This window comes from Emydura macquarii, unplaced genomic scaffold, assembly GCF_026122565.2.
Source record: "Emydura macquarii macquarii isolate MOO-44397 ecotype Brisbane River unplaced genomic scaffold, CSIRO-AGI_Emac_v2 contig_2063, whole genome shotgun sequence".
NCBI classification, from domain to species: domain Eukaryota; kingdom Metazoa; phylum Chordata; order Testudines; family Chelidae; genus Emydura; species Emydura macquarii.
In genome coordinates, this window is record NW_027132200.1 from 1,783,478 (window position 1) to 1,801,823 (window position 18,346).

The 18,346-nt window shown below is 36.2% G+C and overlaps 1 protein-coding gene across 1 annotated transcript in view; it reads right to left on the reverse strand.

The window, feature by feature from the left end:
• Positions 1-18,346, reverse strand: part of CSMD1 (CUB and Sushi multiple domains 1) — a 1,845,645-nt gene that overhangs the window by 365,360 nt on the left and 1,461,939 nt on the right. The window contains exons 24-26 of the mRNA XM_067558441.1: positions 15,190-15,381; positions 11,724-11,850; positions 5,935-6,137 (exon numbers count right to left, since the gene is read on the reverse strand). Of these exons, the coding sequence (XP_067414542.1) occupies positions 5,935-6,137; positions 11,724-11,850; positions 15,190-15,381 (522 nt within the window). The remainder of the gene's footprint in view (positions 1-5,934; positions 6,138-11,723; positions 11,851-15,189; positions 15,382-18,346) is intronic.

An 18,346-nucleotide genomic window follows, 5' to 3' on the forward strand; every position in this document is an offset into this window, starting at 1 on the left:
GGGGACTCCAAGGGCTGCCAAGCCCTGTTCCCAACCCTCATAAAGAACTCTGTCATACAATTCCACTCATATATTTGTCCAGGACTCTCTTAAAACTAATTAAGTTGTTTGCCCCTAAAATTTGTATTGGTAGGCTGTTCCAGAATTTGCCTTCTCTGATGGTTCAAAAACTTCTGATTTCCAGCCTCAGTTTGTTCATGGCCAGTTTATACCCATTTGTTTTTGTGCCAACATTGTCCTTTAGTATAAACAGGTCTTCATCCTCGCTTGTGATTACCTCCCTAATGAATGTATAGAGAGCAATCATATCCCCTTGCAACTTTCTTTTTGCTCAGCTAAACAAGCCATGCTCTTTTAGTTGCCTCTCATAAACTAGGCCCTCCATTCCATGATAACCCTAGTAGCACTTCTCTGTACCTGTTCCAAAATAAATTAATCTTTCCTGAGCATGGGTGACCAGAATTGTACACTGTATTACAAATGAGGTTTTCCCTTGTACAACAGCATTAATACTTCTCTATCTCTATTGGAAATCCCTCGCATGGTCATTCTATAATTGCATTTGCTTTTTTTGCAGATGTATTACATTGGTAGCTCATCATCATCCTGTGATCAACCAACATGCCCACATCTCTCTCCTCTTCGGTTGTTTCTGCCTAATGAGCCCCCACCCAGCTTGTAGCAGAAATTTTGATTATTAGACCCTAAATTCATAATCTTGCACTTTGCACTACTGAATTTAATCCCATTTCCATTAGTCCCATCTTCATGGTCATTCAGCTATTCCTCTACATTATGCTGATCCTTCTCTGTATTGACAATGCCTCCCAATTTTGAATCATCACCAAATTTCAGTAGCACACACACATCTTGTGCCAGGGTCATTAATACAGAAACACAGAACATGATCTCCTACTTTTTATGCCAAGGTCATTAATAAAACATTGAACAACACTGGTCTCAAGAAACTCCACTAAACTCCTCATCAGTCTAACAGTTACCGTTTCAGCACAACCCATTGCTTTTTTTCTCCTTTAGGCAGCTCCTTATCCATCTTACCATTATTATACAAATCCCCATCTTCTCTAATTTAACTAATAATTTCACATGTACTACCATGTCAAATACTTTACTGAAGTCCAAGTATATTAGATGTAATGCATTTGACTTATCTAAAAACTCAGTTATATTTTCAAAAAAAGGAAATCATGTTCATCTGGCAAAATCTACCTTTGGTAAACCCATGTTGCATAACATCTTATTTTTCCATTTACCTCCATGAATTTAACTATTCTTTCTTTCATAATTTTTCTATAGCCTTGCATACTATTGAGGTCTGACTAATTGCTCAGATCACTTTTTTCCTCACTTTTAAAATACAGTACTACCCCCAAAATAAACAGATTCATTAAAAATCCTTGCTACTGGAGTAGTAATCTCATGAGCTAGTTTTCTGTGCTAGTTCTTTCAGTATTCTGGGATGAAAATTATTCACTTCCCCCAAATGGAGTACATTAAGCTCTAAATGATTCTTCAACCTCAAATATGGTGATTTCCATTTCTATATGCTCATTTCCATCAACAATCCTGCCTTTTATGCCCATGTTCCATATTATCATGCTTACTGAAAAACAAGGAAAGTATTCATTTAGTTTTTGGGCCATACTTTTATTTCTGTTTACTTAGATTTAGCTGCCTCTCTGATCTCTCTCAGCGCTGCATACTCTGTCTTCTTTTCTTGATCTGGAAGCCTGTAGCACAATGTCTCTGGAGATTGCCAAATGTTGGTTCTTACCTCCCATGCCATAGTTATTTCCAGAGAAGAAGAGAAAGAAAAAGGAGCAGAATTTCTGTTTTGATGCATCTGACAAAGTGGGTTGCAGCCCACGAAAGCTTATGCCTGCAGAAATGTGTTAGTCTTTAAGGTGCTACAGGACTCTCATTGTTTTTGCAGTCCTAAACTGTTAGTCTGATAGTTAAATTTCCTGATACCAACAATTCTAAAATATATCTAGACTTCCTGTTTTTCACAGACACTCACTTCAGCATATTCCGAGCGAGAGGGTGAATAGAACCAAGTTCACGTCATATGTTCACTGTCTATCCACCCTTCCAGTTTGCCTAGTTATGCTAAGTTCCTACAAAGGCCTGAAAATGGTTAAAAGCAGCAAGCAGAATAATTGGTAGTCCATCCCAGTAATTGGCAGTGGCTTGGACACCTGGCTGATTGCTAAAATGCCCCTGTACACATAACCCTTATTATTCATCAAGGTCTCATAACCCTACTTTAAGAGGAAAACAAGTACCACATAAGAATCTTAAAATATAAGGTAACAAAGTCTGTACAAAGTCCACTTGAGACAGAAGAAGGAATAGAATTTAAGGCCCAGATGCTGTACTTTAATTGTATTGGCCAAGGGACAGAACTACAGTTGTTGCCCTAAAGCAACTCTTCCTGAATTAAGAGGGAAGGTTGCCCAGCCGTCATGAAGATAGTCAGGGGGTTTACTTCAGGAGAAGACAATACAACACCAGCACTAAATCCACACATTGTTTTAAAGATGAAGTTTATTCTTATGTGCAAATTATTCACAAATAAGTACATTTGATAATAAATAATTTAATTAAAATAACATATGGAACCACATGCAAATTGGCAGCTATTGATCTCATATACTGCACAAGGTATCAGAAATTGAACAAGCAGGTCAATATAACCATGCCCATCATTGCCAGAAAAAGTGCATGTCAGTAGAGCTTCTCAGTGTTTTTGCCATTAATTACCACCTGAATCTTGCCTAATAGACACTAAATACTTCAGTCTTCCACATACACCAATTCAAATGCCATATCTGCCCCCATCCATCTTCTTTAATGTGCAGCTTACGCCAATAAGATAAGGAGGGAATTATAAAACAAACAAAATGTTCTGCTTTTTCTTATTTACTGGAATGGCCCCAAGTCATCACCAGTATTGTTTTGTCAGCTTGAAAACAGATCCACCACTGATCCAGATTTAGGTAGCAAGACAAACATGATTTATATAGTTATACTATGAGGAAGCTTATGGATGACCAAGAGAATGATTCTAAACCCACAGAGCAGGCATGCAAAGTCACAGATGGGTCCAATTCTAGAGGAGTCAGGCACCTCAAACGATCTGGAAATATATTAATACAAAACTTATGGAAGTAGGTCCTGTATTCAATATAAGTACAAACCTAACGATCAACCTTTACTAAACCAGTCAAAGAAAATAGGAATGTATAGTTCATTTTAAGACAAGTGTGCAGGTCTTATAAATAGTAACAAGAATCCAGTGTAAGGAAAAAAAGTTAGAATGTTAAATTAGGAATGTTAAAAACAATGTTAAAATGAAACAATTAAATATAGTAAATATGTAAGAATGATAATCTGACTTCTCAAAAATACACTGTAAATGTTTATTGTTAATATTTGCTTCATTTGTGGATTTTTCTAAATGTCAGGATAATAAACATTAATTAGAAAAGAGAGAATTCAATAAAGTGGAAAGTAGAGGTCAATAAAACCAAAAGGGTGCTTATGTCCTAGTGAAAATCAACTAATATGAGACCAAGATGCCCTCAAAGTCTGGAGTGATTAAAGAAGAAAAGCCATTTAATGGGGAAAATATTGTATTGTCTTTCCCCTCCCAATACTCTGTGTCTTGCTAGGAAAGGGTTAATTGACAACCTGGACTGTAATAAGTAGTTTAAATGTATTTAACCCCAGAGTAAAGGCCAGTTTTGTACACTGAACTCCATTTTCTGTCCTTTTATGCATGATTAAATGGTAATTAAGTTTTAATGAAAAGTGTTAGGCTGATTATAATTAACATAATCACACTAGTCAGTTCATGTCCTCATGTTCTACATGCTGTGCTGAGCTAGCAAGACAATGGACCTTTAATGGAGTAAAATGTCTTATAAGCTTCAGCCATTTTCATGCTTCCATTTAAGGCATTTATGCCTTCATACGTAATGAAAAGTAAAACACACACAGGTGTTAGGCAGCACTGCCTACCATAAATATATGCATTATTTGAAAATCCTTGGGATATGACATAACTCATCCCCCAAGGCCTGTAATAAACCATTCATTTCTTCCACGATTACCAGAAAATTGAAAGCAGCTTAGTACTCATGTATAGATTCAGTTTGAGAAACAATTTAAAGGTTCAATCCACCAAAGGTTCTGCAAAGTCTGGTCCGAATCCAGCAAAGCATTTGAGGACATGCTAAACTTTGAAGTTAAGGAAGCTACTCATGTGCTTAAAGTTTAGCATGTGCTCAAATGGCCTGAGGGGTTAGGGCCATAGTGCTCAGTACATTGCAGGACTGATTCCAAATAAACTCTGATTTTGGGGGTGGGTGGGGAGTGATCTTTCTCTCTCTTTCTTTCTCACACACAGTCACACACCAAGGATCATGAACCAAAAACTTTTAAGTATCAGTCATTTTCTCTTAAAGTTAGCTGAAAGTTCCAGTTCTCCACCACTAACTCCAATTAATTCAGTGAGACATACACTGCAGTTGCCAGCATGATCTACAAATGGATCAATGGAAAATTACACTAAGCTGCAGAAATCAGTTCTTGAATTCTAAAGTTTTAACTTTTTTCCTTTTCACCACAGTAACTGCTGAAGGTCAAATACTTTTTAGTAGTTTTCTAGAAAAGATGAACAGCTTAAATACTTTCTTCCTTCACAGCATTTATTGCTAAATCTATATCTATACATCTCGTGCTCACTTCCACTTTATTATAATACAGTACCAAGTGTGTTTAACTATGCTAATACCTTTAAAATGTTTATTAAAATATATGTAAATTTAACATTTTCAACTGGTATAAAAAGTAGCACTTTTTCTATAATTAACCATGCAGGAAAAAAATATTCATCCAACTCCTTTCATACCCTATCTATATAAAGCTATAACAAACTGCTCACTTACAGGAAATTCATTTCAAACCTTTACTCACTTCATCCACATTCTACCTAGGTATTTCAGGGCTTAACAAATAGCCAGTACTTTAGGACATGTCTACATGGGCCAGTGAGGAAAGTTAAACCACATTAAATGAAGATGTGAATTTAATGTGCATTGGTTAAAGTGCATTAAAGCCCTGAGCAATTCAGCTTAACTGAAGTAAAATTAAAGTAAGGTGAACTCAGGCCACTTTATTTCTGATTGAGAAGGTCTATACAGGGGGCATTACATGCTTTAACTAATTCAGTTTAAATTTACACCTTCAGTTAATTTGACTTAATTTTCCTGAATATCCTTAAATAAATTGTGTCCGTGCTGTGTATAGAAGTAATGGTTGGATTAAATAAAGACAGTGGTATGTTTTTCTGCCTTTGATGTACCTGAATTATTAACACTTATGAGAGTTATGTGATATCGCAGGAAAATTTTAATCACTCATTTTAATACTGAGACCATCACTCTTATACCTAGAGTTGCAGTTACTTCAGAGTTGAAGACATAATTCTGAAATTTCTCATGCCAAATGGTGTAATATGAAATATTTTACATTATTTTAATATAGTTTGTGTGGGTTTCTTTTACATTTCAACCATTAGCTTAAAATATGTATAAATAAAAAAATAACACCTGAAACAAAAGTGTATGTAGGTGCCAATTCATCATTTTAGAAAAAAAAATAATTAGATAAAATAGGTCCAATATTTGAGGCTACCATGGAAAATACATAATGAGACATTTAAAAGATCAAAAGTAATTTAGCCTACAGACCCTAAGATCTCTCCGTGACCCTTAAGTGTACTTTGTGTAAATAAATAAAAAGATTCTCTCTTTGGGAAAGACTAATAAGCCAACTGGAAGAAAAAACAAAGAATGTGTATCTGTGTACACAATCACAATCACAGTTGATAACAGAGGATGCACATACTTGAGAACTGGATGGAAAAGCCTGACTTGCTGATGAAGAAGTCACTGTCAAACTGTAATGTCAGTGAGTTGAAGGTGCTATGGATATCCTCAGGAAGGGCTGAACCACTCCATTCTTTCAGAAGAATACTGCTTTCAACAGGACCATCCCAAACCTTCAGGATGTCATGGGTGACCTCAGTGTCAAAAACAATGAAATGCAGACTGCAAAGGAAGAGTAACATGCACTGTACATTACAACATAAACATTATGTCTATGTAACCTAACTTCATCAGGTTTTTAAGAGATCAGAGCTATATGAAGCAACATTTCTACTGTACATTTAAATGAAACTAAGGACACTACCTGCATTAGTTAGATGTTACATTAAATTATCTCCAACTGCAACAATTACTATAAATTCTTTTGGACTCACTATTTCAATTCTTCACTAGGTGGTGGCATACATGTCACAAGAAACCTGATTGATATTGTATGTGGGTTCCCACATGGGAAAACCCTACCTGATGTATATATTTGAGCAAACATTTTACACAGTATTGTAAAAACAAAACAAAAGCTGAGCCTGCATAATATATATTTAAATGAGTTAGAATGCATACAGGTATATTAAAAGTGTTTAATTATAATCATTTCATTTTGATTTCTGTTTACATTAAGATAGATTATGCTCATGATGGTAAGCACTTACTCATGTGTGTAGACTTCAATGGGAATGGGTGAGTAACTGCTCGCCAATGAGGGTAAATGGTTCAAAATCTATCCCACAAATTGCTAGCAAAGCATATTGTTTGTGAAGTCTTGTTCTCCTTCTTTCCTCCCCACCCCAATACTTTTCCAGCTGGCTTAATTGGGGTGAGAGGTAAAAAAGTGACTCACCCAAAGTCACTCACCAAACCACTTCAATTGTTTCCTGTTCATTTCTTGGTACAATTCAATGTATTAACTTTAATTTATTTAGATAGTAGGACTACTGAGGTATGATTTTGGCTTCATACCTGTCGGTAGAATGTCTAGTAATCTTTGATGTTTTTGGATTAAGTATAATAATAACAATCTATAAAAGGTGACATATTTTCAGTCTTGCATGAGTAAGCATACTGAAGTTAATGGGAGTTGTTCTATTATTTCAATTGGCTTTGGATCAGGACCTAAAACACTTTTCTCTTCTTGTGCTGGAACAGCAGCTGAAGAAAATGCCCTGACCACTCAAACTAACAGGATTCAGACTTGAATGTCTTGGGGATGGTGGATAGGGCATTCTCAAAGTAAATTCCACCACTCTGAAAATGGTTTAATCTACTAGTTCAAGAGATCCCAAACTGGTTAACCTTTAGAGCACAATGCCGGTCTCTCTCTCTCTTTGAAGGGGGTTGGGAGTTTTTCTTGAAAAAGAAGCAAATATTCCACATCTTTACTAATTTCTGCATCTGTCCCCTGAGAAATATTTGAATGTTATATGCCAACTAAAGAAAAACAACTTTATGAGACATTGAAATTAGCACTGCATTCTCTCTAATCTAGGAATAGTTCACAAAATAATGAACTTTCTGACAAATGCTCCTTTTCTACACTCCTACATCATGTCTTTGTTTTTAATATTATCCTTGGATTCAGAGTTTAAGGCCAGAAGGAATCATTAGATCAAATAGAGTGACCTCCTGTACATCACAGGCCATTAAATTTCACAAAGGTACTCTTTATTGAGCCTAATTACTTGTGCTTCGCTAAAACATTTATTATTCCTTATTTGTAGGTTCATTCTAATTGTACACAATTGGAGCTTTGCAAAGAGGCTATTAAAGGCTTTTAAACTGGTTTCTTCCTCTTAAAGGGGAAGTGCTACTTTAAGGAAATCGTATGGTATGTATTTTATCAGCATGACAATGAGTTTCAATCTTTGAAATAATTATGCACATGCTTTTTCACAGATTCATAGATTCCAAGGCCAGAAGGGATGGTTACAATCATCTAATCAGACCTCCTGTATAACACAGGCCATAGAACTTCCCCTAGAGCACTTTGCAGTGATGGAGAATCCACCACGAACCTTAAATTGTTCCGATGGGTAATCACCCTCACTGTTAAAAATGTATGCTTTATTTCCAGTTTGAATTTGTCTAGCTTTAACTTTTAGCCACTGGATCAGGCTATACCTTTCTCTGCTAAATAGAAGAGCCCATTATTAAATATTTGTTCCTCATGTAGGTACTTACAGACTGTAGTCAAGTCATCCCTTAACCTTTTCCTGGTTGTTGTTAACCTAAAGAAATTGAGCTCTGAGTCTGACATTATAAGGCATGTTTTCTAATTCTTTAGTTATCCTCAGGGCTCTTCTCTGAACTGTGTCCAATATATAAATATCTTTCTCAAACTGTGGACACCAGAACCGGACACAGTATTCCAGCAATGCTTGCATTAGTGCCAAGTGCTTAATTTTGTGTACATGAGTATAGTTAAGTATATGCATAAATGTTGCTGGAATAACGTCCTACCTCTCCCAAAGGAACTATTTTAGTTGTTTTTTCACAAATGCTCCTTAAAAATATTTTGTTTTTATTATATATTTATATCTAGCAATTTCATTCCACCATGCACAATATTCCTCAAGTCAAGGATTCAACTCTTGGATAAAGATTTTGTTTGTTTAAGTACATATCTATAAGACGATGTCCACTCAAGAGTTATTGCAGATAAAATGGAAACAATATACAATTAAAGATATGTAAAGCATATGTTTAATGATGCTTGCTAAAAATGTTTTGTATCATTATCTTTATAATTTATTTTCTATTTAACATGAAATTATCATGAATTGTTTAAATATAACTTCAGGTTTGGATAATCTGAGTTTATTAGAGTTGATATTTAAACATGCAGCTGATGCAATCTCTTTACAGCATATACAATGCATTTAATTTATGAAGCTATTTTGTTTAAAAGGACAGAGCCATTTGCTATAAAGTCATCATACATTACTATTCAAATATCATTTCTAGGAAATTAAATAGAAAACATTCATGAAAGTTACAGTTCTACTACAGAGAAGCTTAGTTTAAAACAAGTTTTAAATTTGTCTAAGAAGATATTTTGAACCAGATTGTCAGAGAGAATACTGCACTTTGCTATAAATTAAGGAGAAAGGATTTAGGCACCTATCTGCCACTTTAGGTGCCTACATCCATTAGAACTTTAATGGGAGTGGGCAAACCTCAGTCACAGAGGAAACTGAAGTCCCCCTACCAAAAGGCAACTACGTACAGCATTATCTTAAATGCAAAGCAAAATGGAATTCTGTAGTCTACATTTTACAAAATTTAAAATATTATATGTAAAAAGCTTTAGAGTGCACTGTTACTATTCAGGAGCATTGAGTTTATTGTAATTTCAGTTTTTTAAAAAATATGAACTCTGAAGAATGATAATGTGTAAATATTAAATTTGTTTTTCCTAATTAAAATAGTTTTGTTTTGTGATTTCCTTTTTTTCATTCTTTATTAATTTCAAATTTGTCATTCTTATTAAAATGTAAATGAAGTATTGAATTCACCTGCGATGGAGTGAATTCATCACTTGGCTTAGTCATATGGGAATACATTTATCTTTCTAGTTCTGGAAGAAGAAGAAGAAGAAATTGCAAGAAAAAACTTAACATTTCAATGAAAAGACTTGTCTTTCCTAGCTTAAAGCTTATGCATAAGATGAATTATTTTAATTTAAGAATTAAAGGGTTCTTACCTGTTCAAAAAATAAACTAATTCACAGTTTTCCTACTGTTTGTTAACCATTTGCTCAAAAATAAGAGATAGGTAATATTCTAAACAAGTCCAATTACTGTATATCTGGTAGGTATGTTATGTCCCTTACCTCTTCATTCTTCATGGGTACAACACTGTTATTTCATTGCTCATCATTAAATATGTTAATATCACAAGGACCTTTTAAGAAGACCATTAAGAATATTTGTGAAGAATAATGTGACTCATTTGTTGTGGTCTTGAATACTTTTGCTACATTCAGGTTTGCTCAGCTGCTGTTATCTGTCTGAATGTTAAATTTCTCAAAAAGTATGAGTATCAACCAAAATTTGCCATCTAAATAGGCTAATATTAGTGAAATTCTGTGTTCTATTTTACCCATTCCCTGGGAATAGCAGTTGACCTGAGAGAACCTCTAAACAACAGCACTCCTTCCTCTGAATGAGCCTACCCTGCCACTGAGTAGCATTTATTAGATGCCATCAGCTGAGTACTACCTCCTTCCTGATAACATGGGAAAGTGAAGGAGGAACAAATATCTGCCTGTACTTCCTGTACATCAGCAGTTCCCAGATGCACATTTCTTGAATCCCTCCATTGGCCTCCCATGTAATATTGCATAAAATTCAAACTCCTGATCCTGACCTACAAGACAATATATAATCTTGCCTCTACCTCCCACATCTGTCAGGGATGGTCTAGGTATTCTTAATTCTGCCTCACCACAGGGGGATGGAGGAGAGGTTTTCTGGTGGTCTCTTTCAGACATACATTTCTATGATTCTATGATCTCTGCTCTTATTTCCCTCATGCCTCTTTCCATTCCCTACATCTTTCTCATCTCAGTCTTGTGCCTACGTCCTACAACTGATGCAGTCTCCCTGTTCCTTATCCACTGTACATTCCCACTCTCGTTCAAATTCCCACATCTTCAGAAAGTCCTGCCTGTCATTATTAGTAACCCACAGAGCCCCTTTTTCCTACAATGTTATATTTTCTTATTTTTATTTAGGCTCTTGAGGGCCAGGATTGTTATTTATATTCTGTAAAGTGCCATGCACATTTGTAATAATAAGGGGTCAGAACTGCAAAATAAAAGCACTGCAGACTTCTACACAAGGTCCCAGGGGGCAGATCCTCAGCTGGTATTAACTGCTATATCCTCACTGAAGTCAAAGGGCCTTTGACACTTAATTCCAGGTGAGGATCTGCCTCCAGGCAACCATCAAGTTAGACCCAAAATTCCACAGGGCCTGATGTCCAAGCACTTCAAACAGTGTACTGAGCATTCTGTGCTAGGTTCAGCCAAACAAAACAAAATATATTTTTATTGAGTACTCCATATCACACAGGTTTTCATATTTCACATTCATGTTGAATGTGGCAATAGGGTACTGAATAAATACATTTACAACAATTAAGGGGAAGATTTTCAAAGGCACCAATGGCAGTGAACTGCCATTGGTATCTTTGGAAAAAAAACCAACTCTTTATAGTTTAGTAAATTCAGAAATGCCATGTTCTTCCTCCGGTCTTTGAGCAAACCTCCCATTAACATGAGAGTTACAGAGTGGACTGAGGTTAACATGAAGATTTAAGAGTATTACCTCAACTGGGAACTCTTTGAGGCATGGATTGTCTTTTTTACATGTTAGTATAGTGCCGATAGGGAGCTGATCTCTGACAGGGTTGCTTAGCTGCTACTGCTGCAATACAAATATCTATAATAACACATCCTGGCCTACTGACCATAATTAAAAATATAATTTGGCCTTCTACAAAGACTGAATTTGATGCCTGGTTTGGAAGGTATTTATCACTTAAATGAAGCTAAAATATATTGAATATGAACATATATAACGTGTCTATACTAGTTGTACTGTCACATCTAGTGCATTGATAATAAAATGTGCTGGAGCATATATACAGAATATAAAATAATGCAGTGGGTAATGGTTAGTTGCCATAGAATTTCACTTATGAAATATAGAAGTTAACAACTGACATTAAGAATTGAAATTAATCATGTACCTAATTGTCTTCCCTGGATCTGCCTCTATAATCCAAGTGCAATGAAGATTGTTGTCATATGGTGCTGGGTAACCTGGTGACAATATGCGACCAGAAGTAGCAGCATGAATTCGACCACCACACTCAGCTGCAAATTAAACAATCATTTTACTTCTTATTGAAAACAAGACCAAAATATTTAGCACTTAGATTTCCCCCCCTATTTTTAATTAGAAAAAAATATTCTTTTCACCATGTCCTACAATAATAAAAGAAAAGCCCTCTGAAATCATGCAGGAAAGCACTAACCTCTATAAAATAAAGAGTAAGGGAATGTCTACACAGTATGCTTCTTTCGGCAGCATATAGAGTACCTACTGACATATTCCCTAGAATGGGTATAAATAGCAGCATATATGGTGAGGAACAGCTTAGGAAAGTAGAGTAAAGACACACCTGAACAATGTGGGCAAGTATATAAGGACATACTCTACATGCTCTCTATTTGCCAAAGCAGTGCTTCCCCATCTACACTGCTATTTTTACCAGTGTAGCGTCCAGCTGCCTCTCTGCTGCTAGATCCTTTCCCCTCCACAGGAAAAGACTCCCTGAGCAGGGATAGGCATGGAGGAAAGGTTGGGCAGTTCCCCACTGTAGAGCCCTTCCCTGCCTCACGGAAAGACTCTGGCAGCAAGGAAAGACTCTGGTGGGGGGGAAGCCTTTCTCCACTGCCTCCCCTCTGCCAGAGCCTTTCATTGACACATGCAGCAACACAACATAGTGTGGAAGCAGTGTATTTTTCACATACACCTCATGCTCTCGCTAGTGGTGTTTAGTGTAGACATAGCCTTAAGAGTCAAATACCTCCTGAATATATTCTTGTTCTACCAAAAGGATGCAAACAAGCATGAGGGTCCAAATCCTCAATGGTATTTAGATGCCTAATTCCACTGAAATCAATGGGAGTTACATGCTTAAATATCTTTGAGTGGTTGGGCCTAGGAAACTAAATGAATTAGGGCCTGTTCCTGCAGTTTTTGCACAGGCAAAGCTTCTTGACTTTTCCGGAGTTAAAGGATTCAAATCAGATATATAGTCCTAGAAAAAAAAAAAAAAAAAAACCCAAACAAAACAAAATCAAAACAAACAACTCTATGCTAAAATGAGATTAAGGTTGAGTGCATGTAACAAAATATTAAGGATGAAAAAAAATATATTGTTATTATCCCCAAAACAACCATTACAAACGCAGGAAACTCACAGTTTAAGGTTGAATTTAAGAAATCTGATTGTGTTATAGTAAGACATGCACAGCTGAAGCATTCAAATATGCTAAACTCTACCCTGCAGTGACATCATGCAATAACCATACTATTACAATTAAGGCATTGCCACATCTGTGGTCCCAGATTAGATGGAACTTTTTTTCCCTTAAGATATATTAGATGTTTTTCTTCACTTGTCCCCCTCGTAGCATATCTAAAGGTAAGCGTTAACTTTATTTGGGTGCCTTAATCCCATTTCTTAACGGCAACCTAACTCTTAATTTCTTGGGTTTATATTGCTTGGTATTGGGACAATTACAACATCCCTCTAATGTTTTTGTTTTTTAATGTTTTTAAGTTGCTATATATATGATATATCATTTCAAGTTTAACTCCATCTTAATGTCTAGGAATTTCCTTAGTTTTTGTAATAATTAGACATTTCATACACCACCACTAAACAAAAAAACAATTATTTTACTTTTTAAGGAGAGATTCATCATTACAGAAAAGCAATGCAAAGCAGCCAGATAAGCCATGTTTACAATAGTTTTACATTAACAGAGCACCACAAAGCAGCTGAACAATACTGATGAATCTATCCCTTAATATGAAATTGACTGATTGGTTTAGAGGGCTGTGTTAGTGAGCAAGTCATATGTGTAAAAAGGGAAGGGATCACCCAGTCACAAAATCCCAGTGCCTGTGATTTAAGGGCTACCCTTGTGCTTTTAACGTCAGCTCCTGCAGCAGTGCTGACTCACTGTGCATTGGTGTCAAGAGGAGTCCCTCAAGCACTGATGTTCATCCTAGCATGCATCCACAAAATCATTAAAGAGCAGTGACAGCTGGACTAAATAATTTATCAATGAACACTTGACATATGTCTAGTTTATTTTATGGCACCGAGTCATTACAACCAATAGAATTGTTACAGGGACATTAGCTGTAGAGGAAGGGTGGTGGTTGGTGAGTGACTTCTGTCACCGTGGCCCCACATAAGAGATACCTGAGGCTTATATAACCATAAAATAAATTAAATTAATTATTGTTGTATCTTAATTACAACCCATACTGCCAATGCACAAGATTTCAGTTAATGTTAACTATATGGGAAATGTAAAGTGTCTGCAGTATCTCACTGTTAAAATAATTTGGGACAAAGAAAAGACTAATACTTATGCTAAATTTCTTAGAGGTCCCAGATTTCATTAATTTTAACAGGCAAAATAACAAGATTTTCTTATCAATTCTAGGATGATTCAGTAAGTATATGTAAAGTGATGTGAATTTGGGATGGATACATTGTATTTTTTATATAAAAAATAGGTTGAATTCCTGCTTTCAGTGCAAAAATATGGAGTTGTGACCAGCCCCTCCATAACTCAGAGGGATATTTTCTATACATCAACTTTTGTACTCCAAGCATCAAACTTTCCAATTGTATCAACCAACATAAAGACAAATCATCAACTCAAAGAGATACCATATAATGTTGATAGTCGTACCATGTCCATTGAGAATGACTGACATTAAAGCAAACAAAACCTGTATGTTTAAGGTAATTTTAGCAAAATAGGGAATCCAATTATGGAGTATGTACATTTCTAATTTTGTTTCTATTGTTAGGACTAAATTATGTCTCTGAAAGGCAGAAGTGGGCAAAAGATAAGGAAAAACTGCTAAGTGGAAATTTCTGTTGGGAAGGTTCAATTCCAATTAGCAACTGGACTTTGGAACAAAATAATGGCCATTTGTCTACTAACTCTTTGGGCATTGGTCCTCCAGCAGACAAAGAAAAAAAAAAGACAAGCTGAAGGATTCTACTGGAGTATTTTGTAATTTTCATTATGAGAGATACATTACCTCAATGGAGGGTGTCAGGAAGCCTTAGGCTTGCATAATTGAGAAGCTTAGGGGTGGGAGAAGGGAAGAGATAGTGTGGTGAGCAGCTTTTCCTGACACACTCCTAGGAAAGGTGTGGCACATACTCTCTTGCTTGCATTGCCCTGTCCCCAGTAAATGCTAATCAGCAATCTCCTTCCTGCACAGCCAAATGATGACTGACTCCTACATCAGGAGAGCCAACCATAACTAAGCCCTTATGGTTTACACTACCATTTAATCTAGAATACAGATGGAAAATAAGATATGTTCATTTCCTTTGTAGAGAACCCACCACCTGTTTATGTTAAGTTTTACATGGTCATAATTAAAATTACCTAGGCAGGTAGGCAAAGGTTTGTCCCACACTCTTCGATCTCCACTTAGGCAGGTCATAATACTACTACCATGCATTGTATAGCCTGGATTACAGCTGTATAAAATGACAGTGTCAGTAAAATGCCCTTCATCACGGATCTTGTAGCCATAATTTGGTATTCCTGGATCTTCACACTTAACAAGGTCAAAACCTAAAAACAGATAGGGAGAAATATAAAAATAAAATGTCATAGCAAAACATAATTCCATCTGAAGAAAAGCATAGTCCAAGTGGAAACTAAGACCTTTTCCTTTGTAGCGTGGAGACAAAATTCAAACATTAGATTAATTGTATTCAGTCTGTCCAAAGATAATTTATAGGGAACTCATGAGTTATCCAGGGAAGGGGAAAATTAAAAATCCAGGAACAAGCCCACTTCTACTCTTCCAAATTATCCATTCCATAGTTCAGAATGTTTAGAGCTACATTATGAAATTACTATTATCTCCAACTAAGGAGTAGTGTCTACTTGCACTGCTCAAGGGAAAACCAGAGATCAGGTTATGACTCAGTCACAATTTGGTTTGCTAAGCACTTTCACCATGAGGCAAGTAAGCTATTTCACAGTCCTATACTTGAGGAGTGTGCCAGGGGCTGCCACCGCTTACCCACTCCCCGAACACAGTAACAAAGCCAACAATACATGCTGGAGTGTAACGGGTGGGAGAATGTACAAGAGTTGTTCTAACTCACCCCAGAATCTGGTCATCCAGGCCTCAATTTACCCTCATTTTTTAAGAAACATTTCCTCTTGTGGGATGTGAGTTATTAAGACAAAGCAAGAGAGAAGCAGTTCCTCTGACTCTTCCAGGAACAAACAATTCCGCACTGAGCAGCACGGATTAAAAAATTACAAAACTACCCTTCTACTCTTCCAAGCTTGGTCCTTTCTGCGCTTTGGGTCACAGGGGCATCTGCCCACATTCAGGTGTCATTGCTGAGGTGTACAGAAGCCCTGCTCCAGACTCTAGCCCCAGGGCCTATACAGAGAAATGGCCATTTACTCCACTCTCAAATTCCTCTCCTCCCAATCCCAGGACTATAATCTACCTGTTTTGCCAGGTTTGGAGACTCCATTCTATCATCTCACCTCATACCCTCCACCATCATAGCCCAACACAGTTCTTTTGGCTCTACCCAAGGTCTTTCTAGCATTGCCTCCCGGTCATATTCCACTGAGCATCTCTGGCCACTATTCTCTCTGTGGACCCATTCTGTGAGCTCACTTTGCAGCCTGGGCTTTTGCTTGTCCGCAGGCAGCTGTTCCTCTTTAGGCTGCTGTTGGGAGACTTGCACAAAGTCTTTTCCAGTCCCTGGTCTTTAACTAAGAGAAAGGCAAGCACCATTTCCAAGTTGTTGTCACATAACTTTCAGTCACCTGATTTAGGTATAGGCCAGATTTAACATCAAGGAGGAGCTATGAGAAGAGATTGAGAAGAGATAAGAGATTATCAAGTAATAATCAAGAGAAGAGCTATGAGATGATTAATCGATTAGAAAACATGCTTCCCAGTGATAAACTAAATAGATTGAGCCTAACAAAGAGAAGATTAAGGGATGACTTGTTTACTTATAATAGATACTTTGTAATAAATATTTGTTTATTTATTTATTATTTATTAAGTCATCCCTTAATCTTCTCTTTGTTAGGCTCAATCTACTTAGTTTATCACTGGGAAGCATGTTTTCTTATCATTTAATCATTCTCATAGCTCTTCTCTGAACCCTCTCCAATTTAAATATCTACTTTGGGAACTAATATTTAACAATGGGCTCTTCAACTGAGCAGAAAAAGTTATAACATGATCAATGGCTGGAAGATGAAGCTAGAGAAATTCAAACTGAAAATGAGGCATAATGTTTTTAATGGGAGTAATTAACTATTGGCACAATTTACCAAAGGACATGGTGGATTCTCCATCACTGGCAATTTTTAAATCAAGATGGGATCTTTTCTAAAAAAAGATATGCTCTAGGAATTATTTTTTGGGGGGAAATTCTAGGGTCTGTTATACAGGATGTCAGGCTAAATAATCACAATGGTCCCAACCAGCCTTAATATCTACAAATCTGAGAGCTAGGGACCTTAAGCCCAGCTCACCCTTTGACGGTGACAAGTAGCACTGCATCCCTTAATTCCCTATACAGATGTTTAAGATGGCTCACGACTGAGAACATAGTAACTTCCAAGCCAGATAATCCATTCTTTCTCTCCTCTATTTTTTTGTTTGACTTACATTTTCTAAATATAGTATAGCTCTTGATTTAACTTGGTCTGCAAATTCAATACCTTTGTGTAACTTTCTGCCCTCAATACAATTCACAAATAAACCATTTTACTTATCAACAGAATTAGAACTTTGAGGCAAAAGAAGAAGAAAAAAACATATGACTGAAATGAAGATTTGGCTCCATACTGCAAGAAGAGCTGAACTTTTTTTTTTTTTTTTTAAATGTCATGTACTTTTGGGTTTTGATATATTTTTTAAATGTGTAAGAAAGAAATGAGCCTGTATCCCTGCATCCATGTCTATCTCTATATATTATTTGATACCAACTTTAGTAAGTAGAGTTTATAACTTGTTGGAGGCCTCCACATAATATAGTTACTATAATATTTTTCATCTTGGATCTTAGCAAGCTTACTGCTTCCACAAGCTCATCAACTCTCTTGCCTACAGAGATTCTCTTGCCTTTGAGCTAAGCATGTAATGCTGTCTCCAAACAAATGTCATCCTAAGACTTTTTTTTTTTAATTCAAAATCAAGTTAGAAACTTCTCCCACCCCTCAGGGGTAAGCTAGGCATTGTTGAATTTTCACCTGTGAACCAAGTAAGATTTATTTTCACTCAGTTTTTAGTAACTCTTGCACTCACTATACTTGTCTAAAACACCTATTTTTTGACATAGGTAGATCTTATAAATAAAAATTATTATGATGCAGGATACACAATAGAACATGATTACAGCATATGTGCAGTAAAAATGAAACCAATATACAGATACAATTCCCATACAAGACAAAGTTGGAAATTAAGTGACAAAATGATCCTGACTTGAGCAAACTGCACAGTAGTTTAACTTCAGTTCTACTGGGTTTTGTTTTTATTTTCTCA